Below are 23,131 nucleotides of genomic sequence, written 5' to 3'. Positions count from 1 at the left end.
TCTTTTTTTTTTTTTTTTTTCTGAACTTCCTTTCTGACACTTTCTAGTTTCCTTTCACAACAAGAGAAGTACGCATGACTAAGGATCTTAGTCATATGATTGCTTTCATTTTGAGAAATATTATTTAAAAGTCTATTTTTCTTTATAAAAGCAATAAGACCATAGCTTGAAACTGTGTTGTAAAAACGACAACATTTTTGCTTTAAAGTGAAAACTTTGAAGAGAAGTTATGGAAGATAGAGTGAAAAACACCGCCTCATCTGCCCCTCAGGAAGGGGTGCCAGGAACTGATTCAAAAAAGCAAGGTAAGTCCACTTTCAGTTGTGCAGAATCAAGGTGATTTAGTGAAATTATGAAGCCTAATGTTAAAAACTTAGAAAACAGGAAATGAGTTTTATAGTTTCTCCCATCACGGCAAAAAAAAAAAAAAAAATCCTATTGAGAAATAGAACAACAAAATTCAGATTTGTAACTATTTTGTTCTTTTAATTCAGATTCACTTTATCTTAATTAACAATGGAAAGGGATTAACAGTAGCTTAAAATTGTTCAAGACTTAGATTCATTTTAACTTAGTATTTAATAATGTTATTACTGGAGAAGATGCTAAATATATTCTATGTACTAATTCAATGACTAGAATACATAGAAGATATTAAAAATGGCCATTATTTGTGATATTTTAAAGATTGTTTATAGGCTTTGGGGAACTCAAGATAAACTACACTTCAGATTTTAAATAGCAGAAAGATTATCTGCCTATCTTACTCTTATCTAAGTAATTGCTGGTATCCTGATATTTTTGAGGATGTCTCTGGCAACCTTAAGAAGGATGAGGGAAGAAAATGTACTAAAAAAAAAAATACCCTTAGAAAACAACTAGGTATTACTTGGATGTATTAAATAACAAACTCAGATCGCAATTCTAAATCTGACAGGAAAATCCAAGTTATTTCAAGAGAGCTCTTTATAGTCATACTATGGTGAAGAAGAGAGGAAATGAAACTAAAATGCATGATATATAGCAATCCATGATTTGGGGACTGTTGTGAATTTTAAACACTTCCACTTCATTTTATTTCAACCTACCAGTACATGCAAGTCAAAAATTATTGTTGCAGTTCGTATCAGAACGCATACTAGAATCCTCTCTTTTTTGTTTTTGATAATTTAATAATTCTTTCTAAGGTTAAATCGAAGAGGGTTGGGAAAAAAATGGAATCAAATATTATATGGTAACATGAAAATATCTGAACAAAAAGTTTTAAGAATACTTTCTAGCCATGCATAAAATCAGTGTTAAGTTCAACTTTACATATCAATCAACAGTTTGGATTTATATATTGTATGTATAAGTTCTATATATCACACAAATATATTCTATAAGTTACTTAATATTGTATTGCTTTGTTTTGGGGGAAGCAGCAAAAGTTATGCTTCAGAAACTGATTTCTGTCTTTGTCAGGAATTTACAAAATACAGATTCCCTGTGGTAATTATAATAATTTCACGAGCCAATAACATACAGGATACTATCTCTTAATAAGCAAATAAAGAAATAACATATACCACACCAATTATAGATTATTAATCTATTCCAGGCAAGGGGGATAAAAGAATAAAGTCTAAATTTAATACGAGGTGTAGATTTTTGCACTTAGAGTTACTTAGGAAGGACAGCTATCAAAGGAGAGCTGATTTCCAACTGCCACACAAAAGTTAAAGTACCCTTTGCTAGGAAACTAGAAAGCAGGTGTTGGCTGCCTCATTATTATTTTTTTAAAATATATTTTTATTGATTTCAGAGAAGAAGGGGGAGGGAGACAAAGATAGAAACATCAGTGGTGAGAATCATTGATGGGCTGCCTCCTGCACACCCCCCACTGAGGATCAAGTTCGCAACCTGGGCATGTGCCCTGACCTGGAATCGAACCATGACCTCCTGCTTCATAGATCGACACTCGACCACTGAGCCACACGGGTCGGGCAGCTGCCTCACTTTTTGTGCTACCAATGAGATAGTAACCCTTATCAGCAGGAGCTAATGTCCCAAGGGTCTTGGGAGAGTTTTGGTGAAAGGGAGTATAGTCAATAATATTGTGATGAATTTGCATGATGACTGATTACTAGTGTTAGAGAGGTGATCACATTGTAAGGTGTATAAGTAGTGAGTCACTATATTGCACACCTGAAACTAATAAAATATTGGTTACTAACTATACTTAAATAAAAATAATAAAAATTAAAAATATATAAATTAAAAGTTTAGGAAAGAGTGGGCTCACCCAAACCAAAACTCTCAAACAGTTCTCACAAACTCTCAGTATTTATAGTCTCAGTGTCTCAGTGACAGCTGAGGTACTTATCATGACAATAGATGAGATGATAACATGCTGAAACAACTTACTTCATTCTCCTATCAACTTTGCTTCTAAAAAGAACTTATTTTTTTTTGTCTTTGTCATAAACAAATGGATTAAGGCAACTTCACTTAAATCATAAAGTGAATTTTAAATTACATTAAGTCATATATTATGTATAATATTATATATGAAATATATAGATATATCATTTGAAATTATAAACACCCTTGTAAAAGTAATAACTGTGTGATATAACTTATTCATATATTTATTTTGGATTTTATTTAATAATATTTTCTTACTAGAGGCCCGGTGCACAACATTTGGGCACTGGGGGGCTGAGGTCCCTCAGCCTGGCCTTGGGCAGCCCTGAGCAGCTGGGCAGCGCCATCTAAGGCTTTCCTGTGCCTTTGGGTGTCGGCTGAGCAGCTACCATCCAAGGCTTTCCTGCTGGGCAGCTGGGGGGCTGAAGGGACTGGGGGACTCTAGAGGCAGGTGTGCAGCAAGGCCAGGCCGGCGGGGCTGAGGGGACTGGGCACCGCCATCTTGTGGCTGTGGGCACTACCATCTTTGAGGGTGAGTCAGCCAATTAACATATTCCCTCCTTATTGGCTGTGGGCACTACCATCTTTGAGGGCAGGGCAGTCCATTAGCATATTCCTTACTTATTGGCTATGGGCACTGCCATCTTCGAGGGCAGGGCAGTCAATTAGCATATCCCCCCTTATTGGCCATCTTTGTGATGGTGTGAGGGTCAATTAGCATATTACCTCTTTATTAGATAAGATTATAATTGTTACTTAAATAGGTTTTTTTATTGAGCTGTCCTAGGATGTTATGTTTTTCATATTCCTTTGTTGAACACATAAGGGCTGAGCAACTTTGAAATTCATCTATTTTTAAGTTAAAATTTAGTTGACATATAGTATTGCATTAGTTTCAAGCATACAACATAGTGATTTGACATTTTCATATCTTACCCATGTGCTCATCACACTAAGTCTAATAACCACCTGTTAATATGAAATTTATAGTGGGAGACAAATATTTTCTGTTGTTTTGTTTTTTGGATAAGAATAGAAAGGAGGGTCTTGTACAATGAAAGCTATTTATACTGAATGTAGAAAACTAGATTTTAGGGCTCAGAGGGAAAGAATTCCAAAAGAGCCTAACTACCTACTTAAAATAATGAATAGAAAATGTACTTAAAATTTCCACTTAATATGGCAGTAAATAATTTTTACCTCCCCCCATACATAATTAAAATATGGAATGATGGGACAGCTAACACAAGAAAAAATAATAAGAAAAATTGATTGTACTTAATTCCTGTTAAAAAGCAGACCTTCTGAAAACAACATATTTGTATTATTTAATTTTAAAAAAGATAGTATTATTTAATGGTTGAAGAGATATATGCTAAAATGGGGTAAGAAAATAAAGTTATGCATTGTAACTATTTGATCAAGATTTTGAACCTGTGATATTGATAATATCCTTTTGTTCACCATACCAGTTCATGGACAGATAAACAAACTGCCATAATAACAAATCGACTTGACTGATGGTATAGAAAAGGGAAAACAAGTATTTGTTTCCAGGATACCTAATATTTGAAGAAAACTAATAAGGAATTAAATGAATTAATGAGGTGATATTTGAAAGGTGATTAAAAGCCTGGACTCAAGTTCTGAACTGAGCCATATACAGCACCAAAAAGGCTGAAAAGACAGATGTATGTTCTGTTTCTCCTTTTTTTGACCTTTGCTACATTGCAGACAAGGTCTTACTAGGAACAATCCCTTCATTTGTACTTAAGACCACAACCCTTCTAGCCTATGCAAGCATTCTTTTTAATTTAATGATTTCATCCCCCTCCTGCAGGCATCTGCAATTTATCCCTTTACACTAAGTCATCACCAAACGCATAGCAATATCATTTGCTATATCTTTTTACAAAATCCTAACATAGCCATTCAAGGGATGGTAGACACAGGAGGCACAATTCATTGGGGGCCATTCATTCAGTGCGCCACAGTAGTAAGAACAAATTGTTAACTAAAATATTAAATTACACAACAATGGGTACATGATAATAGTACTCATCTAAGATTATATGTATTTTGGAGAGAGGTTATATGTGTGAAAATAGAATTAGAGAAATACATACATGGAAGGATGTTAACTCAAATGAGAATGCTGATTTTGTCTAAGTAGTGTAAATTTGGATGCATTTTACTAGTAAATATTATTTTTAATACATATACTATGGGAAAAAAAAGTATTCAACAAAAGAATAGTTCTTTATTAGGTGAAAAAGAGGAATGATAAACACTCTCAATGTTTATAGTCTATCTGAAGGTAACTTTTATAAATTTTAAAAATTTACAATTAAGGATAAATAGTTTATAATCATGTAAAATAAAAATATTTCATTTTTTAAAAGTTATGTACCATTTTTCTCCCAAAATGGGCACTAATAAAAGAAAAACAATTTCTGGCCAGATATGAGTTGAGTTCTACTGATTTTGCCAATGAGGAAATATGCAGCCAGAAAAAAATAATGAGTTAACCAAGTTCCCATTGTTTACTGTGGTAAAAATTATAATCCCAAATCTTTTGATTTATTATTCTATGACCTTTCAAATATGCTATCCAGTCTATAATTTAAAATAAACTTTTCAATAGTTGGAAAGTAGATTTTCTTAGAAACATTAAAAGAATGTTAGGATGTCCTAATATTTTACCATAAAGCAGTGGTTTTCAAATAGTGTGCCATGGCACACTGGTGTGCTACAAGTATCTTTAAAACATGCCATACCTGACTATTTAGCCAGGGTTACTGACCTCTTTTTCCTTACATTGTCAAATTTAAAAAAATGACAACAATCAACACAACAATATCCATCTGCTGTAAATGAATCAAAAGTATACCTATTTTTTGTCAGAGCAGCAAAAAATATATTTTCTAGTGTGCTGCAGAATTTTAGTAGTTAGTTTATATGTGCCATGAGATGAAAAAGGTTGAAAATCACTGCCATAGAGGAAGGATAGTGAAGGTCTGGGAGTGGCTCCAGGCCTGAGGAAATTCTAGCCTAAAGACACATACATCTTTGGTTCCTTGGACTATGACAGTAAAATCCATGGTAACACTTGAATTGGATATAAGGATATCCTGAGAAATTTCAAGCAAAAAAATAAAAATCAGAATTTTTTTCTCATATGACACACAGGAAAAATATTGTTTTGTGTCATTTCTTTGTGAAGTAGCAGAATAAAATTGCCTAAAGAGGTTTTTAGAAACAGTTATGAAGGCAAACTTTAGTTTTTCTTTTAGCTGTTTCTTAATCTAAACATATTTTTTTTTTTGCTGTTTTTCAGGTGTTAACAAGTATAAGGTGTCAACTATTGTATTACTTGTAATTATTTTCTTAAGTATATGTGGTGAGTAAATGGCATACTTTATTTCTTCATCTTTTTTTTTTTTTCCCCTGTTCAGGGCTTCGCATTGAAACAGGAATTTTAGGGGAATATAGGCAGGCTTCGGGAATTTTTAGAATTGGGGTCCATGGGAAAACACAGGCTACAGCTTGGGAGAAGGTACATCTTCACAACACAAGGAAGGCAGGTGCAGTCACATTTCCATAAGACAAGGAAGCAGCAATAGATACATCTCCATAACACCAGGAAGCCAGGTGCAGGGAGCATTTACATAAGACAAGGGAACTGGAAGTAGCCAAAAGGTCTATATTTACAAAATAAAGACGAAGGAAGAAAGCCCAGAAGAAAAGAACAATGAGGGAGGAGGGCATCACTTCTTCCACATGAGGTTCCACCTTTGAGCCTAGGAGTTACCATAGTCACCAGTCTAAGGGAATAGTGACCAATTAGAGGGGATATCAAGGCACCAGGATCTGCAGCCTTTATAAGCCATAGGGAAAAAGAGCTCAGTGGGACCCTTTTCCCCCTCCCCACGTGGGAGTCCATTCTGTGGGACTCTTTCCCTCTCCCCATGTGGTAGTCTGTACTTGCTCTTCAATAAATTTCCACCTTTGCTATACCATCTTCTGTCCGTGGATTCATTCTTCGATTCCGGCCAACAAAGAATCCGGGTTCCAGTCCAAAAATTCCGTTTCACTATTAAATGATTCTTTTTGTTTGTTTGTTTGTTTCATCATGATCTTTTCTTATTATTCTCACTCCCTTCCCATTAGTCACGATATATTTAATGGGTATCAGTGAATGAGTTATTATGAAATACATGACCTAGGTAAGGCATTGGGAGATGCAAAGATTAAGACAAATTGTTCACCCTGATAATGATAATCACTATTTTGATTTCTGTTGCATAGGTTAGTGTTGCCCATTTAAAACATTTCTACATAAATAAAAACATGCAATTTGCATGTATCCTTTGCATCTCATTTCTTTTGTTCCACATTATGCTATGTTATTCTGCCATGTCATAACATGAAGCAAAATTTCATTGACTCATTGTGGAAATGAGTGCAGATAATAATTCAACCAATTGTTTTCTCTCTGTACACCCTTAATCACCAGCATCCCATTTACAACTGGTGATTAGATTAATGCCTTTAAAGCAAATGACATTGAAAAACCAATATCATGATATTTCATCCTTAAGGTTCTGTTTCTTTAGAACTATTTTGGAACCAAAAACTGACTCAAGTCTCCCTGTGTTCAGAAAAACAGACACTACAAATATTTCAAGACTAGGACTTTAAAGGAGCTGTAGAGTTATGGTCGGGAAAGCTGCATCGCTGGAGGAGAAATAGTCACTAATAACTTTGGCTTAAACCACTAATAATGTTTTAGAAGAATCCAGAGATTAGAAGAAAGTCTAAGAAGCTAACACATCTAGGTGCCAAAGCTACTCATGAAGAGACTTACGAACTGTCAATGCCCAAGTCTTTAAGAATAATGACTTCTGCTTCACTCCCTGCTTCTAAATCTCGTGTGGGTTCTTTTCATTTGTTAACTCAGAACTATACAGTTATGGTGGTACCTTCTTGACAATAGGCAATCTAACACATGCCTTGTTAGCTACATTGTTTTATTCTTTCCATTACTTCCTTAGCATTTAACATGCTTCCTGCATTTTTACAATCTAGTATAGTTAGTATTTTTATTACTTGCAGATAATGCTAGGATTTTATTATATTTCATTTACCCATAAATGGCAAAGGTGATTTAACACAAGTGAAATTGACACAAATAACAATGGTTACTCTGAAATGCCTATGTATCATTGAGGTTAGAGTTAAAAGTGTTGTATTGGAAACCAGCGAACTAGATAAGACTCCTTAATGAGTCAATTAGTTAGGAGCCATCTTTATTGTGCACAAGTTCAGAGCAGAATACCTCTGTCAAATTCTGAACAAACACAGGAAGGAGTATTCCCTTTTTATATCCTTCTAAGTCTTTGTGTAAGTTATTTTTGCAGACAGCTTGTAACCTTGAGTATATATCATATCTAGCAAACACCTGTCATATCTATACAGACAACTTGTAACGCTGAGTACATATCTATCTATACAGACACCTGGCATCAGTATCAGCGTATCAGTCTCTTAATGTTAGATGGCTAGCTTGCAAGGTCAGACAATTAAGTTTATCTTTTCTATTATTCAAGCTAAAAAAAACAAAGTTATTTTACAGTCTAAAAAATAACAGAGGTACTAGCAAAAAAATATCAGAGAATTTCAAAACAACATAGAATTCTAAAACAGCAGTTTCAAACAGCAGTTTTTCCAAAGGAGGGATTACTATTATGCTTCAAAAGGAATATGAGTGTCCTGTCAAATCCTGAGCTGCTGTCACTTAATGTAACAGGAATTTTTAAAAAACATATTATGTGGTAGATATGCAATTCTAATCATGATCATAATCTTTTATATCACAATCCTGTCTTTCCCCAATAATCTCAAATACAGAGGTATATTGTTTCATCTGGTTTTTAAACTATGTATTTGTCTCATTTCTAGTTATACCAAGCCAATGGCCTAGATCTACTCAGTATTGTTGCCCAGATGGTTGGATTGGTTTTCAAAAGAATTGCTATTATTTCTCTGAACAAGAAATGGATTGGAATTCAAGTAGAAAGCAGTGTTTTACTCAACATGCTGACCTAACTGTGATTGACACTAGAGAAGAAATGGTAAGTAATCAAATACATATTCCTTATGAATTTTTTTGTGTATGTAAGGGCATTGGAAATATTCAAATTCCATTATGATTTTTAAAACTTTTTACACAGGCCTATCTTTGTATACAGAATATTAAAGATGTTCATAGCAGGGCATGGAAGATCCCTGATGATATTTTGTTTGGATAGTGTAACACATCAAGTTAGTAGACTTGATAGTTAACTTTATATTTTAAGGAGTATAACTAGAAGAGCTTGATAATATTTGGAAACCTTTTAAAAGCGAATAGTCCACAAACAGAGAACTGCTTCAGGGTGGATGGAATTCTTCATTTCACCTTCCTCTAACTACTCACTATTGCTTTGCTGTCTGCTTCTGAGGTCACATGGCAGCCTCCATCAGAACACTCCCTACTGGTAATGCAATAGGTGTGACATTGAAAGTTTCCCCCTAGACCAGAGTATGAGCTTCCAGTAAATAAATATTATGCTTTATTTGAAAGTGTATCTTTTGCTGTAGCATAAAGACAGATACAAATAAAAGTTTAATGAGTATTTGTTGAATAAATATTATTTTCCATGACAAATTTTTTAAAAATTTATCTTTATTGTTGGAAGTATTACAAATATCCTCTTTGTTTGTGTTTTCCCTCTCCATTGACTCCCTCCACCATGAAGTTGCCCCTCCCAGGTCTTCACCACTCTATTGTCTGCAATCTATTATCTGTGTCCATGGGTTATGCATTTATGCATATAAATTCCCCAGTTAACCACTCCCCTCCCATCCCCACCCTGCTTTCCCTCTGACAAATTTTTCTTTTTAGTAAAGAGAATGTCCAAGAATAAGAAATTGTGAAACTCTGTAACTCTGCACTTGTGAAATCTGTTATTTCCCTAAATCACTTTTACAGTAGACATATGGTTTTGCTTTTGTTTAATCTCTTTAAAAGGGTCAATATAAGAGATAATGTAATTTGATTTAAATATCTTTGTGAATAATGTACAATTAAGAAGCATTTAAAATGTAAAGAATACAGCACAGCAGTAAACATTTTTAGAATTATATGTTATTTCTGTGGTGAACAGTCTATTTATATAATCTGCCTGATAATTGGTACAAATTTAAATGAATGTAAACCAGACTGGAACAATTTACAGATCAGTGCAAAGAAACTAAACTATTTTGGAAGCAAGAAAAGGTATGGAAACCTGAATGAGAAATTAAATATGTTAAGAGCAGACACAGAAAATAAAGTATGCTTAAATGGAAGAGCTTCTATAAATAATCTCACTCATGAATTTTGCAAGACTTTTATAATGAACATTCTGAGAAATATTTGTACTGCCTTTGACAGTTCCTCTTAAGGAAAAAGAGGCTAAATTACTGGCAAAATGGAAAAATAATGAATGTTAATAAAATTCTTGAGGGATAAAGAAAGAACAAGGCATACTGCTTAAACTCTTCACTTACAGGAATCATGTTGGCAAAGACTTAAAAAATAGTGAATATTATGGAACACCAAGAACAGAAGTACACAACAATAGTTTTAAGCTTAAGGGAAATCATTAAACATAACAAATAAGAATGATTGTACTATTTGGATTAAAAAAACCTGATCATAAAATATCCTGATGTATTTTGAAGATTGGTAATCCCTGTTATGTATTATATAATCTGGGCAAAATATAAATGACCAACAGAATGAGGTAAACCTGTCTGTAAAGGAGTGATAAAAGTAATATATACAATAATTTTAATATTTTTTATTAATTTTAGAGAGGAAGGAAGAGGGAGAGAGAGAAACATTGTTAAATGTTGCAGTCTTTTCACAGCAAGGGTTCAGGAATCAGGAGAAGGGGCTGCATATACATGGATAAACTAGACAAGAAATATAAATATGGAAGGTATTTTGGGAAAGCCAGGGGAGTCTTAGCTCTAGTGACTAAGCTCTCTGAATCTCCAGACCCATGGCTTTTTATTAACACACTAGTGGCCCAGTGCACGAAATTTGTGCACAGGGTGGGGGTTGTCCCTCAGCCCGGCCTGCACCCTCTCCAATCTGGGACTCCTTGGGGGATGTCTGACTGCTGGCACTGCTGGCTCCTAAACTGCTCACCTGCCTGCCTCCCTGATCGCCCCTAACCACTCTGCCTGCTGGCCTGCTCACCCTCACCTGCCCCCCTGCTGGCCTGCTTTCCCCAACTGCCCCCCACTGCCAGCCTGCAACCCCCAACTTCCCCCCCTGCTGGCCTGCTTGCCCCCAACTGCCCCCTGCCAGCCTGCTCACCCCCAAATGTCCCCCCTGCTAGCTTGATCACCCCCAACTGTCCCCCACTGCTGGCCTACTCACCCCCAACTGCCCCCCTGCTGGTCTGATCACCCCCAACTACCCTCCCCTCCTGACCTGATTGCCCCTGACCGCCCCTGCCTTGGCCCCGCCACCATGTCTTTGTCTGGAAGGATGTCTGGAAGGTCTCCCAGTCTAATTAGCATATTACTCTTTTATTAGTATAGATCTTTCCTTTTGGCAAAGCAGATATACATATCAAAGGTAAGGTATGGTAAGGAACAATGGATTATCAGGTTAGGGGAAATTCCTTCAGCCATTCCTCCAGCAGCAGGTAAATAGGAAAAGATTATCAGTTTAGTGAAAATGCCTACAGCTGTTCAGCAGCAGGTAATAATATATACAGATCTTCAACCCTGCTGAAGCCCCAAGATCCATAAGCCTTCTGATGAACTTCTTGCATAATTATGACCTACTAGAATTGGCGTCCAGCAGATAAAACATCACATTGATCAGCTGTCTTCTGCACAGCCCCTTCTGGGGATAGAGCCTGCAACCCCATCATGCACCCTGACTAAAAATCTAGCCTGTGACCTTGGGTACATGGGATGACCCTCAACCAACTGAGCCACATCAGCCAGGGCAATAATGTATACAAGAATTTTAAGACTTTATTTTAAAAAATTTAAAATATTATATATATACTAGAGGCCCAGTGCATGATTGAATCATGCACGTGTAGGGTCCCCTACATGCTTTTGCTTTCGATCACAGAGGAGCTGGGTGCCTGTCCGATAGTGCACCAGGCCTTTCAGAAGCCTTCTGAAAGGCCTGGTGCCTGAGCGGACAGGCACCCAGCTCCCCCGCTTTTGATGGTCTGTGGTGGGACATGAGCTCGCTGCCCCAGAGGCCCCTTCTGTGCCACAGCACAGCCATGGCGCAGACGCTGAGCTCGAGCCGCCGCTGGCGACGTGAGCTCAGCGTCCCACCGGCCCAATCGGCTACCCCAGCCACCTCGAGTCCCGCCCCCCCATGCCTCCTGGCCAATCGCGGGCATAGCGAAGGTACGGTCAATTTGCATATTTGTCTATTATTAGGTAGGATATATATGTGTATATATATATATCTATATCTATCTATATATAGATAGATAGATATAGATAGATAGATAGGTATATTTACATTACAAAATATGTCCTAAGTTAAAATTAGATAAACTTGTTTCATGAAATATTTTTTGTTGTTTATTTCCATCTACTTAAAATTATCTTGCATTTTTAACAATAAGCTATATGGGCACCCCTGTGTTGAACAAATAACAATTAATATTTTTTCATTGGACAGGTTCTAGAAAATGCACCTCCCAGTTGCCTGTCACCAAGACCAAAGCTACTGAACATTATCCAATTTTCCCATTATTCAATAATTTATATATACACATATAGAGTGGGCAAAAATAGATTTACAGTTGCAAGTACACAAAACAGTTTATTTTTACATTACTATTCATTAATTGTTGTATTATTTTTCATATGAATATATAGGCATAGGCATAGGCATAGATCTCCCCTGCTGGTTTCCAATATGTTTATCCTAATATATTTTTTTTCTGCCTTCAGACAAGCTCTTTGCTAAGTCTAGACTATGAATGTCTTTTTCTCCCTCACCCTCTATATGTATCATGAAATCTCTTCCAGATTCACCTCTTAGGGCACATTCTATGTGAAAGTCTCCCATAAAAACCAGATACTTCTTTTGTGTAAACTCAAATGTAATTTGTGTTTATTATACTCATTATCTTCCCCTTAACAAGAAGGATATTTTCTAACTCTATATTTACATAATTTTTCTCACTAAATTAAACCCTTTCAATCCAGGGAGAATATTTTATTAATCTTTTTCTTTGTAATCCCAAAGCTTAGCTCAATGAAATGAACTTTTTAAAAATCCTACCTAATAAAATAGTAATATGCAAATTGACCGCACCTTCGCTACACCCAAGCCACGCCCACCAGCCAAAGCCACGCCCACCAGTCAATCAGGGCGATTATGCAACTTACCCAACAAAGATGGCGGTTAATTTGCATACACTGAGGGAGGGAGGAGTGAAGACTGAAGACAACTTAAAAGGAAGACAGAGGAAAAGCGGAAAGCAAGATGGCTGCCAGAGGGAAAGCCCGGGCGGGGCGGGGCGGGGCGGGTGGCAGCGGCGCGGGTGCAGGTGCGGCAGCCGCAACAGCGCAGCAGCCGCTTGCAGGATTTTTCCTGCAAATGGGCTACTAGTAAATTTATAAAATGCTGCAGAGGATGGCATATTAAAATGACAAAGGCTACTTTGTCACTGTTACTAGATTTAAATAGAAATGGACCATGAGTATTGTGATTTGTCATGATTCCTATATATTTATCATTAACTTGAAACATGGAGTTATATAATGTAAAGCTGAAGGTTTCCCAGGTATGTACTCAGTAGCAGAGAAGACTCCATGACTTGAAACTGAGCTCAATTATAACATTGAATGAATAAGAAGGAGAAAAGAAGAAATATCAGGAAAAATTATAATTTCCCTGAATGATACATTTAAAAATTAAAATATCTGCAAAAAATACAATCTGATAACTAGATTATAAAAGAACTACTGTAGTTATCTGAGGGGCATGTGTGTGTGTGAGAGAGAGAGAGAGAGAGAGAGAGAGAGAGAGAGAGAGAGTTAATAATTTTGGGAGAGAAGTTGAAGTAAAATACAACGTGGAACTCAATATACTAGGAATTGCTAGGAACAGAAAAACCATTATAGTATATATGTGATGATTAAAATGAGCTTCATAACAAACTGGATTTCCATAAATTTTTTGTTTGAAAATACTGGAGGAATAGATTTTCATATTGAAAAATTAGGAATCAGAAAGTATCTGAAAGAAAATGTATCTCACATCTTTGTTTCATAAATAAGAAAACTGAGGGTCAGAGAGTAAAATATTTTTATTTTCTGGTATAGCTTGGAGTTGAACATTTGTCACCTTGCTCCTCACAATATGCTGTAGTAAAAACTGAGAAGTAAAATTATGAAATTTATTTTGTCTCTAAAGGATTTTCTAAGACAGCACAAAAGTATTTATGATCTCTGGATTGGGTTGGAGATGACAAAAAATCAAAAAGGAAAATGGATAAATGGAGGAATGTTTAACAAATGGTGAGTTCTTGAGTACAATAACCAAGTACAAGAAGGGGAAGTTCTTGTACTTGGTTATTTTGAAAATAAAGACTTAAAAGTCACAAATACAGTCCAAACGAATTTAAACTTTTGCCTGATTCTAAATTATCTTTTCCAATTCTACATCTATTTGTTAAGCTTTGTGCTACCTGTTTGCTGATATATTTTACAATTCATGATCAATTTGTTGTTTATTTTAACCTGATTTTATTTGCATTGATAACATAATTTATCCTGAGCTTTGTATCTTTCATTTTACAATAAGAAAAATTGGATCGAAAGACCTGAACTCACTGCACACATGATCTCAGTGTAACCAACACAAATGATGACTGCCAGCCACTTTAGTTTTTATTCAAGTTTCTCAATAGCAACACAACTGACACATTGGACTGAATAATTATTTGTTGAGGGGGGGGGGGCACTTTCATGTGCATTGTAGGATGTTAGCAGCATCTCTGATTTTTACCCACTCCATTGGTGACAACCAAAAATGTCTCCAATTATTGCCAAGTGTCCCTTGTGGAGGGTGGGGGGAAGGCAAAATTGCCCCATGTTAGAACCATTGATTTATATGAACTGGGAGTTCCACTCATTACATATAACTCACTTAATGTAATTTAATATATATATAAATGCTTGATAAATATAAATGCTTGGAAGACAGACTCTTAATGGTCCAGCTTGGTGCAGATATCTTAACCCTAGCAAGAGAATACTACTGGTATATCACAGTACACATTTTTACGATTCGGAGAGATATTTTTTAAAGGTGTTATTGGACAAGGGAGAAATTATAGGACTCCCTAGTACATAGTGTTTAATGTACTCTCTCTATTATAGGTTTGATGTGAGAGGAAATGAAAAATGTGCTTACCTCAGTGATGATGGTGTAGCAACAGCTAGATGCTACACAGTAAGAAAATGGATTTGCAGGAATAAAAAAGTACTACAGAAAAACATTTCTGATTATGGCTTATAACCATAGGTAATAAAGTTTTAATATCTGTAACCCTTTTTTCTTTCCTTCTGTATAACTTTTGTTAAATTTCTTCAACTTACTTTTTTTACTTTTCATATGTCCTGGATCTTTGCTTTTCTATATCAATTTTAGAAGAATCTTATAATTTCACAGGATCCATAGGTCAGTGTTGGCAGTATTATATCTATAACATTATGTTCTTATTAATTTAGTAGAGGCCCAGTGCATGAATTCTTGCACGGGTGGGGTCCCTCAGCCTGGCTGGCGATTGGGGCCGATGGGCGCCACGGGAGATTGGCTGGCTGGGGAGAGGGATCGCAGGAGGTTGGCCAGGGGAAGGGGTCGTGGGAGGTTGGCTGTGGGAGTGCACTGACCACCAGGGGGCAGCTTCTGCATTGAGCTTCTGCCCCCTGGTGGTCAGTGTGCATCATAGTGACCAGTTGTTAGGTCACTTAGGCTTTTATATATATAAGTAATATGTATCCTTTTTTTATTAATCCTCACCCAAGGGCATATTTCCATTGATTTTTAGAGAGAGTGGAATGGAGGGAGGAAGGGTATCAGAGAGAGAGAGAGACATCGATGTGAGAGAGAGACACCAATTGGTTGCCTCCCACATGTGCCTCTATTGGGGCCAGGGAATGAACCCACAACCCAGATACGAGCTCTCACAATTTCAAATAGTCTGTGGATTATTTTAAATGTTATAAAATATAACATTTAATAATAAGTTTTATTGTTTCCTGTGTTATAACTATTACTTATTTCTTGTCTAATGAAAAAGGGTAAGACTGTCAGAAAGTTATTGATGGTAAATAGTGTTGACTTGTTTGACATTTTAAGGGAAATGTTTCAAATATTTCAACATTAGTGGTGTTTTATCTAATTTTTAACTGGGAATTGAGCCCTCGACTCTTTGGTGCATGGGCTAACACTCTAACTACTGAACAACACTGGCCAGGGCTATAATCTATATCTTCTGTTGATTTTTGTCTTCTTATATAATTTACAATTTTTCTAAACAGTTACTGAAAATTATTTACTACTTGCATCCTTATTTTATATATATATATCATTTTTCTCCTATTGGAGTTATGTAATTTTATTGTCTTTTAAAATAGTTGTTTCTATATAGAAATATAACTGCTTTTGATTATTTTTCTGTTCAACATCCATGCTGAAAGCTCTCACAACTTCGAATAATCTGTGGATTATTTTAAATGCTATAAGATATAGCATTTAATAATAAGCTTTATTTTTTTTCCTGTGTTATAACTATTCTTTCTTGTCTAATGGAAAAGTGTAAGACTGCCAGAAAGTTATTGATGGGGAATAGTGTTGACTTGTTTGACATTTTAAGGGAAATGTTTCAAATATTTCAACATCAGTGGCATTTTATCTAGTTTTTAAAAATATAATTTTAAAGTGAGTTTTTTCTCTTTTCTTTTTCTTTCTTTTTATCATTGGCGCTATTACTACCATCAATGAATCAACAAACAAGATGTGGAGGAAAGAGAAGCTTCTAAGGTCTGCATTCCCACCACTTTGGAAAACAATATGGAGTTTCCTTTGACCTAGTGATCCCACTTCTGGGAATATATCCGAAGAAACCAGAGGCAACAGTTTGAAAGAATGCATGCACCCCTGCATTTATTGAAGCGTTATTTTTTTATTATGTTTTTACTGATTGCAGAGAGAGGAAGGAAAAGGAAGAGAGAGATAGAAACATCAATGATGAGAGAGAATCACTGATCAGCTGCCTCTTGCACGCCCTCTATTAGGGATCGAGCCACAACCTGGGCATGTGCCCTGACCAAGAATTGAACACTGATCCCCTGGTTCATGGGTCAATGCTCAACCACAGAGCCACACTGGCTGGGCAAGAACTCCCTTTATTATTATTATTTTTAAATATTTATTGTTTTTGGAGGGTGTTTTTTAAAAAATATATTTTTTTATTGATTTCAGAAAGGAAAGGGCAAGGAGAGATAGAAACATCAATAAAGAGAGAGAATCATTGATTGGCTGCCTCCTGCATGCCCCATACTGAGGATCAAGCCTATGACCTGGGCATGTGCCCTGACTGGGAATCGAACCGTGAGTGACCTCCTGTTCAAAGGTTGACGCTCAGCCACTGAGCCACACCCATGGGCAAGACTCCTTTATTATTTATTTTTTAAAATATTTATTGTTGAAAGTTTACATATGTCCCCTTTTCTCCCCCATTGACCTCTTCTAGCCCACCCTTGCCCCTCACCCCAGACCTTCACCACCCTACTGTGTCCATGAGTTATGCATATATGCATACATGTTCACTGGTGGATCTCTTCCTACCCACCCTCTCCTGCCTTCCCTCTGAGGTTAGCAATCTGTAACATGCTTCTATGTCTCTGGATTTATTTTTGTTCATCAGTTTGTATGTTCATTAGAGTCCACATATGAACTCCATTTTATATTGTTAATAATGCAGACCTGCTGGTAATAAATTACCTCAGCTTTTGTTAGTCTGAAAAAGTATTTCCCCCCTTCATTATTGAGAGCTATTTCTGTTGGATACATCAGATATACTACTTTATATATAAGTATCATGCAATTTTTAATTTATAGTACCTATCAAAATTGATTCAATTAATATTTATTGAGCATCTATTATGTGTCAAGCATTGCTTTGAAAATAAGGATACAACAGATATCCAAACAAGGCAAAAACCTTGCCCACATGGAACTTAAACTCTAGAGGAGAAATATAAAATATAGTATTTTGAAAGATGAAAACAAAAGCAAGTTATTTGAGAAAAGAAAGTTTTATTTTTATATTTGTCTGGTTCAGTATTCAATTAATGTTCAGGCTAGAACAGCGATTTTCAACATTTTTCATCTCATGGCACACATAAACTAATTACTAAATGTGAGAACCCTAATAAAAGTATGCTGGATGTTCAAGGCCAATTGGAGTGTGAGGGCCCTGTCCAGAGTACGCCAGATGTTCAAGGCCAATCTGAGTAAGGACACAGCAATTGTATTGTATACACTACGCAGGGGTACTTTTCTATAACCCAGATACTGGTGTCACTATAACCCAAATACTGATGTCACTATAGCCCAAATACTGATGTCACTATTTGGCAAGAAGTCTCCTTTGTCCAAGTTGGTATAAAGTGTGTTACTGACCAGCCGGTATGAGGGTGCCTTTATGTAAGGCTGGCTACTGTTAGCAATGGCTGCTATATTTACAAGGGCTCCTATGTTTACTATTGTGTTAGCAAAGGCTGCTTTGTGCAGCTACTTGGTGAGGCTACTTTGAAGAACTGTTTTTTCTTCATGGCTCCTTGTTAGCAATGGCTACTGGGGCTACAATACTCTCCCATTGAGAAAGCTAAAAGGCTAATTCCAAGGTAACCTGTAAGGTTTGAGGCGCAGGAAACGGGAGTCGGGGACCAAGGCATTTAAAGAGAAAGTTTATTCCGCACTACCCAGCGAGGTAGAAAAACCAGGATTAGAGGAGAAGGAGGAGGAGAAGGACCAAGCCAGGCTGACTCGCTGAGAGAGAGAGAACAGCAACACAAGCAGCAGTGAACACGCCTTTTGAGGGGAGGAACAGGAAGGCGTGCTGATTGGTGGTTGAGTGTCTTGGGGATGTCCCGGAGCAGGCGCAGGTTAAGTCATACTCCGCCCACCAGTTGGGGGAAGGGAGGATCTATCATAACCCTGATGTTTGGGGGGCTAGGGATCTGAATCTGTGCAGTAGCTTAATGTGCATTCTTGATAACCTATAATTAGGTGACTGCCCCTTTCCTCCATAATCTGGTCTTGCAAGACCTGTTACCTAAATGCTCACATTTTACAGAGGCCATAAACCATGAACAATACATAACTCCCCGGAGAGGGTTATCAGCGCTGGCGCCAGGCCAGGCCCTGAGATATGACCCCCATCCCAACCCATAGGGCTTTTTGCAAAGCCCATGAAAGGTCCGGAAGTCCCCATCCATATTTGGAGGACAAAGAAACCAAAGGGGAATAAAAGAAGGGCTTCCACCGTATTGGTTTGCTCAGACTCTGGAGGTAACTCCTCTAAGACCACCGAGGTAATAAAATTGTATAACTCCATTTCTCTAAGCTCGCTTGGGTTTCTTCGGTCTTCTGCAGTACCATATGCCCACGACTTCCCATATCTTCTCCATCTAATACCTGTTGTCTACAGGGGTACAGCATCTGGCAGAAAAGGTCCTGTGCTCCCACAGTTGGTCCAGCCAGCAGGCTCAAGGAGTAAGGACTCGGACACTTTGCATCAGGTACAGGATTTGGGGATAAGTGTCCCATCTGCCCCGCTGGAGGTCATGTTTCCTCCAACCAGGCTGTAGTATCTGGCAGCGGTGACACCGGTAGCAGCAGAGAAGACTCCTTGGTCCCTGCCAGACCAGATCCCCGAGGAGTGGCTGGGAGCTGCACAGCTTGAAAGAGACAAAGCCTCTGTGACCCAGGCAAAGATGAAGGTGGAGTCGAGTTCCGCAAAGGCAACAGCAGAGGCCATGGAGAGCACCACCATGGGGCCAGAGCAGGTGAAAGATGGCAGGAGGGTCTGGTGCCCAAGCTGCTGCTGTTCTGCAATGCGCATGAAGACTTGATTCTCTCTGCAGCCCCAGCGGTATGTGGCTCCATGGCCACCTGGAGTTCAAGCGGTGAGAGAGGGGCATGGCAAGGCCTGTGATTGTGAGTAAGACAATGCCTGCTCACAGCAGGGGTTAAAAGGGAGAAAATAGATCCGCCACCCAGTGACTGCTGCTGGCCCTCTGGATGCAGCTGCTGGTGGAGCAGTGATCCCTGAGAGTGCAGAGGGAAGGCACTACCCCTGGACCAGAGCGAGGAGTCTGATCTCCTACACTAAGGGATGGCGGAGGCACCCGGTTGGGGGACCAGGAGGCCGCATGTTGAACTCGCTGTTGTGGACTACAGTTTGCTCTGTGGTGGCCTGGATAGATATGGGGGCCCAGTTGCTCATATAGACGGGTGCTGAATAGAGCTGTCCCTGTAATGTAGGCAACTCTCTCCGGGACCAGATTGACTCCCCTGCTACACTTCACGGTGCTGGCTTAGAGGATTGCATCGATCGTCTTGCACTGGCCTTGGAGCAATGCCCTATGTGATGGACTTGGCTGCAGAGAGTCAAGGACAGTTAGCTCTTGCGTAGGAGCGTTGACAGTGGACTTTGGTCGCCTCCCTTCAGGAATGTTTGTATAGCCCTGCCATTTGTCATAGTTTGATGGCATGAGATTTAGCTACCTGGGGCCAGCCTCCCATAGGGCCAACGTTTCACTGTGTTCATGATGTGTTAACCTCTGAATCTCTTGCAGATTTGAACGCAGCTGGCAGCAGTTGTGACAGATCTATGTTGGTCTTTTGGGGTATTAGCAAGTGTCCAGTCCCCACCTGACGCCATTGTTACACCCATGTGTCAGTTGTCTCAGAAGGGGGAGATGTGGGGTTGAACCCCAGGAAAAAAAAGGGCACCTAGCTGCCAAGAGGGCAGTTGCCCAAGTGGGCAGAGAAGGGTGCCCATCAGGTTGTAGTCCCAGTTATGGAAGAAAACTGGGAGCCAACATTCTCTTGTGGAGAGACAGTTGGCAGCCATGTGTGCTGCCTTGCAGGCCTGTGTGACCACGCCCATGTTGGGAGTGGCACAAATCCCACATCTAGCAAAGTGGGGGCCTATTTAGAAAAGAAGGAAGTGGTGAGTACCAGCCCTCTGTCACAGGAATTTTAAACCCTGTTGGGTCCTGTGACATGAGACCCTGTCAAGGGATAAAACTTCTATGGATGAGCTACTCCCTAGTCGGTTCCGAGAGGATATGTCACCCTTCCCAAAGAACGTGGTGTAAAGACGGGTCTAGTAGGGAAGAATCCTATTACACGGACAGCTGTGACTGTCCGTTTGGATACTAATGAACTATGTAGTTTGATTCAGATACCGGGCAAAGTAGCCCTTTGGCCATTAGAACAGAAGCTGGGCTGTCTTTACAGGCTTAACTATATACTTGCCACGATAACACAAGCAACAGTGGCTAGTAGGCCATCACCCCATGTAGGGACAGGAAATGTGAGCTCCACCTAGGGGTGGACCCACCTAGCCTAAAAGATTAGGCTGGACGAATATATACGGAGGTATCCTCAGACACTGCATGTGCAGGTGAAAGCAACAGATGAACTGTCGTGACCCCAGGCCTCCCCCCTTGGCAGAGGGGGCACAGGGAGTGTGGACCTGGCCATGGTCTGTTACTAGGGAAAGGCCACAGGTGGCCCTCCTATCCCTTTGGGAAGCAGGTACAACTATAAGGTACAGTCTCAGCCCTTGGTCCAGTCCTGGCCATGTAACCAGTACCCTGCAAGAGACAGTAAAGTACATGCCATACAAGCCCTCTCCCAAGACCCGCCCCTCCACCCCCCGCAAGACTGGTGGGATAGACCATCAGGGACATGAAGTTAGGCATTTGTAAGTTTACTATTGGGGCCGGAGTACTGGTCATAACATACTACAGTTTGTATTGTTGTTATAGGCTCCATGTTCAAGGAGCTGGCAAATGGGCCAGGGTACCCCTAGAAGACCATCTGGTGTAAGGGGTGGAGTGTGGGAAGCCTAATCAAAGTATGCCAAATGTTCAAGGCCAATTGGGGTGTGGGGGTCCTATCCAGAGTACGCCAGATGTTCAAGGCCAATCTGAGCAAGGGCACAGCGATTGTATTGTATACACTACACAGGTGTGCTTTTCTATAACCCAAATACTGGTGTCACTATTTGGCAAGAAGTCTCTTTTGTCTAAATTGTTATAAAGTGTGTTACTGACCAGCCAGTACGAGGCTGCTTTTTGATAGGGCTGCCTACCGGTCAAGCTGCTTTGTTAGCAACGGCTACCATGTTTACAAGGGCTCCTGTGTTTACTACTGTATTTGCAAAGGCTGCTTTGTGCAGCTACTTGGTGAGGCTACTTTGAAGAACTGTTTTGTCTTAATGGCTCCTTGTTAGCAATGGCTACTTGGACTACAATAAAGACTCTCCTATATGCCCACGACTTCTCATATCTTCTCCATCTAATATCCGGCGTCCACAGGGGTTTAGCCTCTGGCAGAGAAGGACCTGTGCTCCCACAGTTGGCACGGTGAGCAGGGTCAAGGAGTGAGGACTCCAACATTAAAATTCTGTGGCTCACCAAAAATAAGTATTCTGCCAAGCTGACAAAAAAAAAAGGGGGTATAATTTTGATTCATTCACACAGGAAATCTATTGTTGTGTTGGCTGTTGTCATTTTTTTATTTGACACGCTGAGGGGGAAGAGGTCAGTGCCCCTGACCCTGGAGGCGTGGGGAGGGCACCTTCAGAGAGAAGAAAGTCGCAAGGGAGAAAAGAGAACCCGGCTGCCTCTTTAAAGGGTGTTGCAACACAGGAGAAAAGCTGTGGATTTCTACCACCCTGGAGGTGTTAGGCATAAACTCAAAGTTTATTATGGGCATTTCAGGCTGAGATGGGAGGAACAGCTGACAACATGAAAGGCAATTGAAGAAAAAAAAAAAAAAGAGGTCAGTGCTGTTGACTAAATAGTCAGGTATTGCATGTTTTAAAATTTCTGTAACGCACCAATTGTAAACCTCTGGGCTAGAACATAAAGGCCAGTTCAAATATTGGCAAAAATGATTATTAGTATTCTACTGAGGCTATTACCATTAAAAAACAAAAACAAAAAAAAACTACAAACAAGCAAAGGATGGTGGAGATCAGGGACAGATGTCACCTTGAAGGGCAACTCTTGTGATTCAGTTTGTAACAATTCGATCATCAAAATAGGAAATTATGAGCCATTGAGAAGAAGGCAATTTCACTACATCACTTCTCTGCTATTCCTGCCAAGGAGGCATAACTTGACTATAACCATGAGAAATAATCAGACAGATTCAAATTGAAGAACATTTTACAGAATCATCAGCTTGTAGCATTCAAAAGATCAAGGTCATGAATGTCAAAGAAGGCTAAGGAACTCTTCTAGATGGGAGGAGATTAAATAAACATCTGAACTGTCTGTTTTACTCTAAAGAACATTATTTTGATAATTGGCAAACACTGAAGGGTAG

The 23,131-nt window shown here is 38.8% G+C and overlaps 1 protein-coding gene across 2 annotated transcripts; it reads left to right on the top strand.

Annotated features, from left to right (window-relative positions):
* Window positions 1-71: 71 nt before the first annotated feature.
* Window positions 72-22,067, top strand: CLEC2B (C-type lectin domain family 2 member B). Of its 2 annotated transcripts, XM_079775213.1 has the most exons (7): window positions 72-305; window positions 5,744-5,806; window positions 8,368-8,540; window positions 13,907-14,010; window positions 14,875-15,019; window positions 16,515-16,540; window positions 19,215-22,067. In XM_079775213.1, the coding sequence occupies exons 1-5, from the start codon at window positions 230-232 to the stop codon at window positions 15,011-15,013; spliced, it is 555 nt and encodes a 184-aa protein (XP_079631339.1). In that variant the 5' UTR covers window positions 72-229; the 3' UTR covers window positions 15,014-15,019; window positions 16,515-16,540; window positions 19,215-22,067. The 2 variants fall into 2 exon arrangements, with proteins under 2 accessions (XP_079631339.1, XP_079631338.1); XM_079775212.1 differs by having other exon boundaries at window positions 16,515-22,067.
* The last annotated feature ends 1,064 nt before the right edge of the window (window positions 22,068-23,131 follow it).

Source organism: Cnephaeus nilssonii (genome assembly GCF_951640355.1).
Source record: "Cnephaeus nilssonii genome assembly, chromosome: 6".
Lineage (NCBI taxonomy): Eukaryota > Metazoa > Chordata > Mammalia > Chiroptera > Vespertilionidae > Cnephaeus > Cnephaeus nilssonii.
Note: the sequence above shows the minus strand (reverse complement) of the source record. Positions and strands in the feature narration are given on the sequence as shown.

Bases quoted from the DNA above. Each gene is read 5' to 3' on its own strand.
- CLEC2B (XM_079775213.1), top strand. From the start codon at position 230: ATGGAAGATAGAGTGAAAAACACCGCCTCATCTGCCCCTCAGGAAGGG. The intron at 5,807-8,367 runs GTGAGTAAATGG...TCTCATTTCTAG, and splicing joins TATTTTCTTAAGTATATGTG to TTATACCAAGCCAATGGCCT. The intron at 14,011-14,874 runs GTGAGTTCTTGA...TCTCTATTATAG, and splicing joins GGAGGAATGTTTAACAAATG to GTTTGATGTGAGAGGAAATG.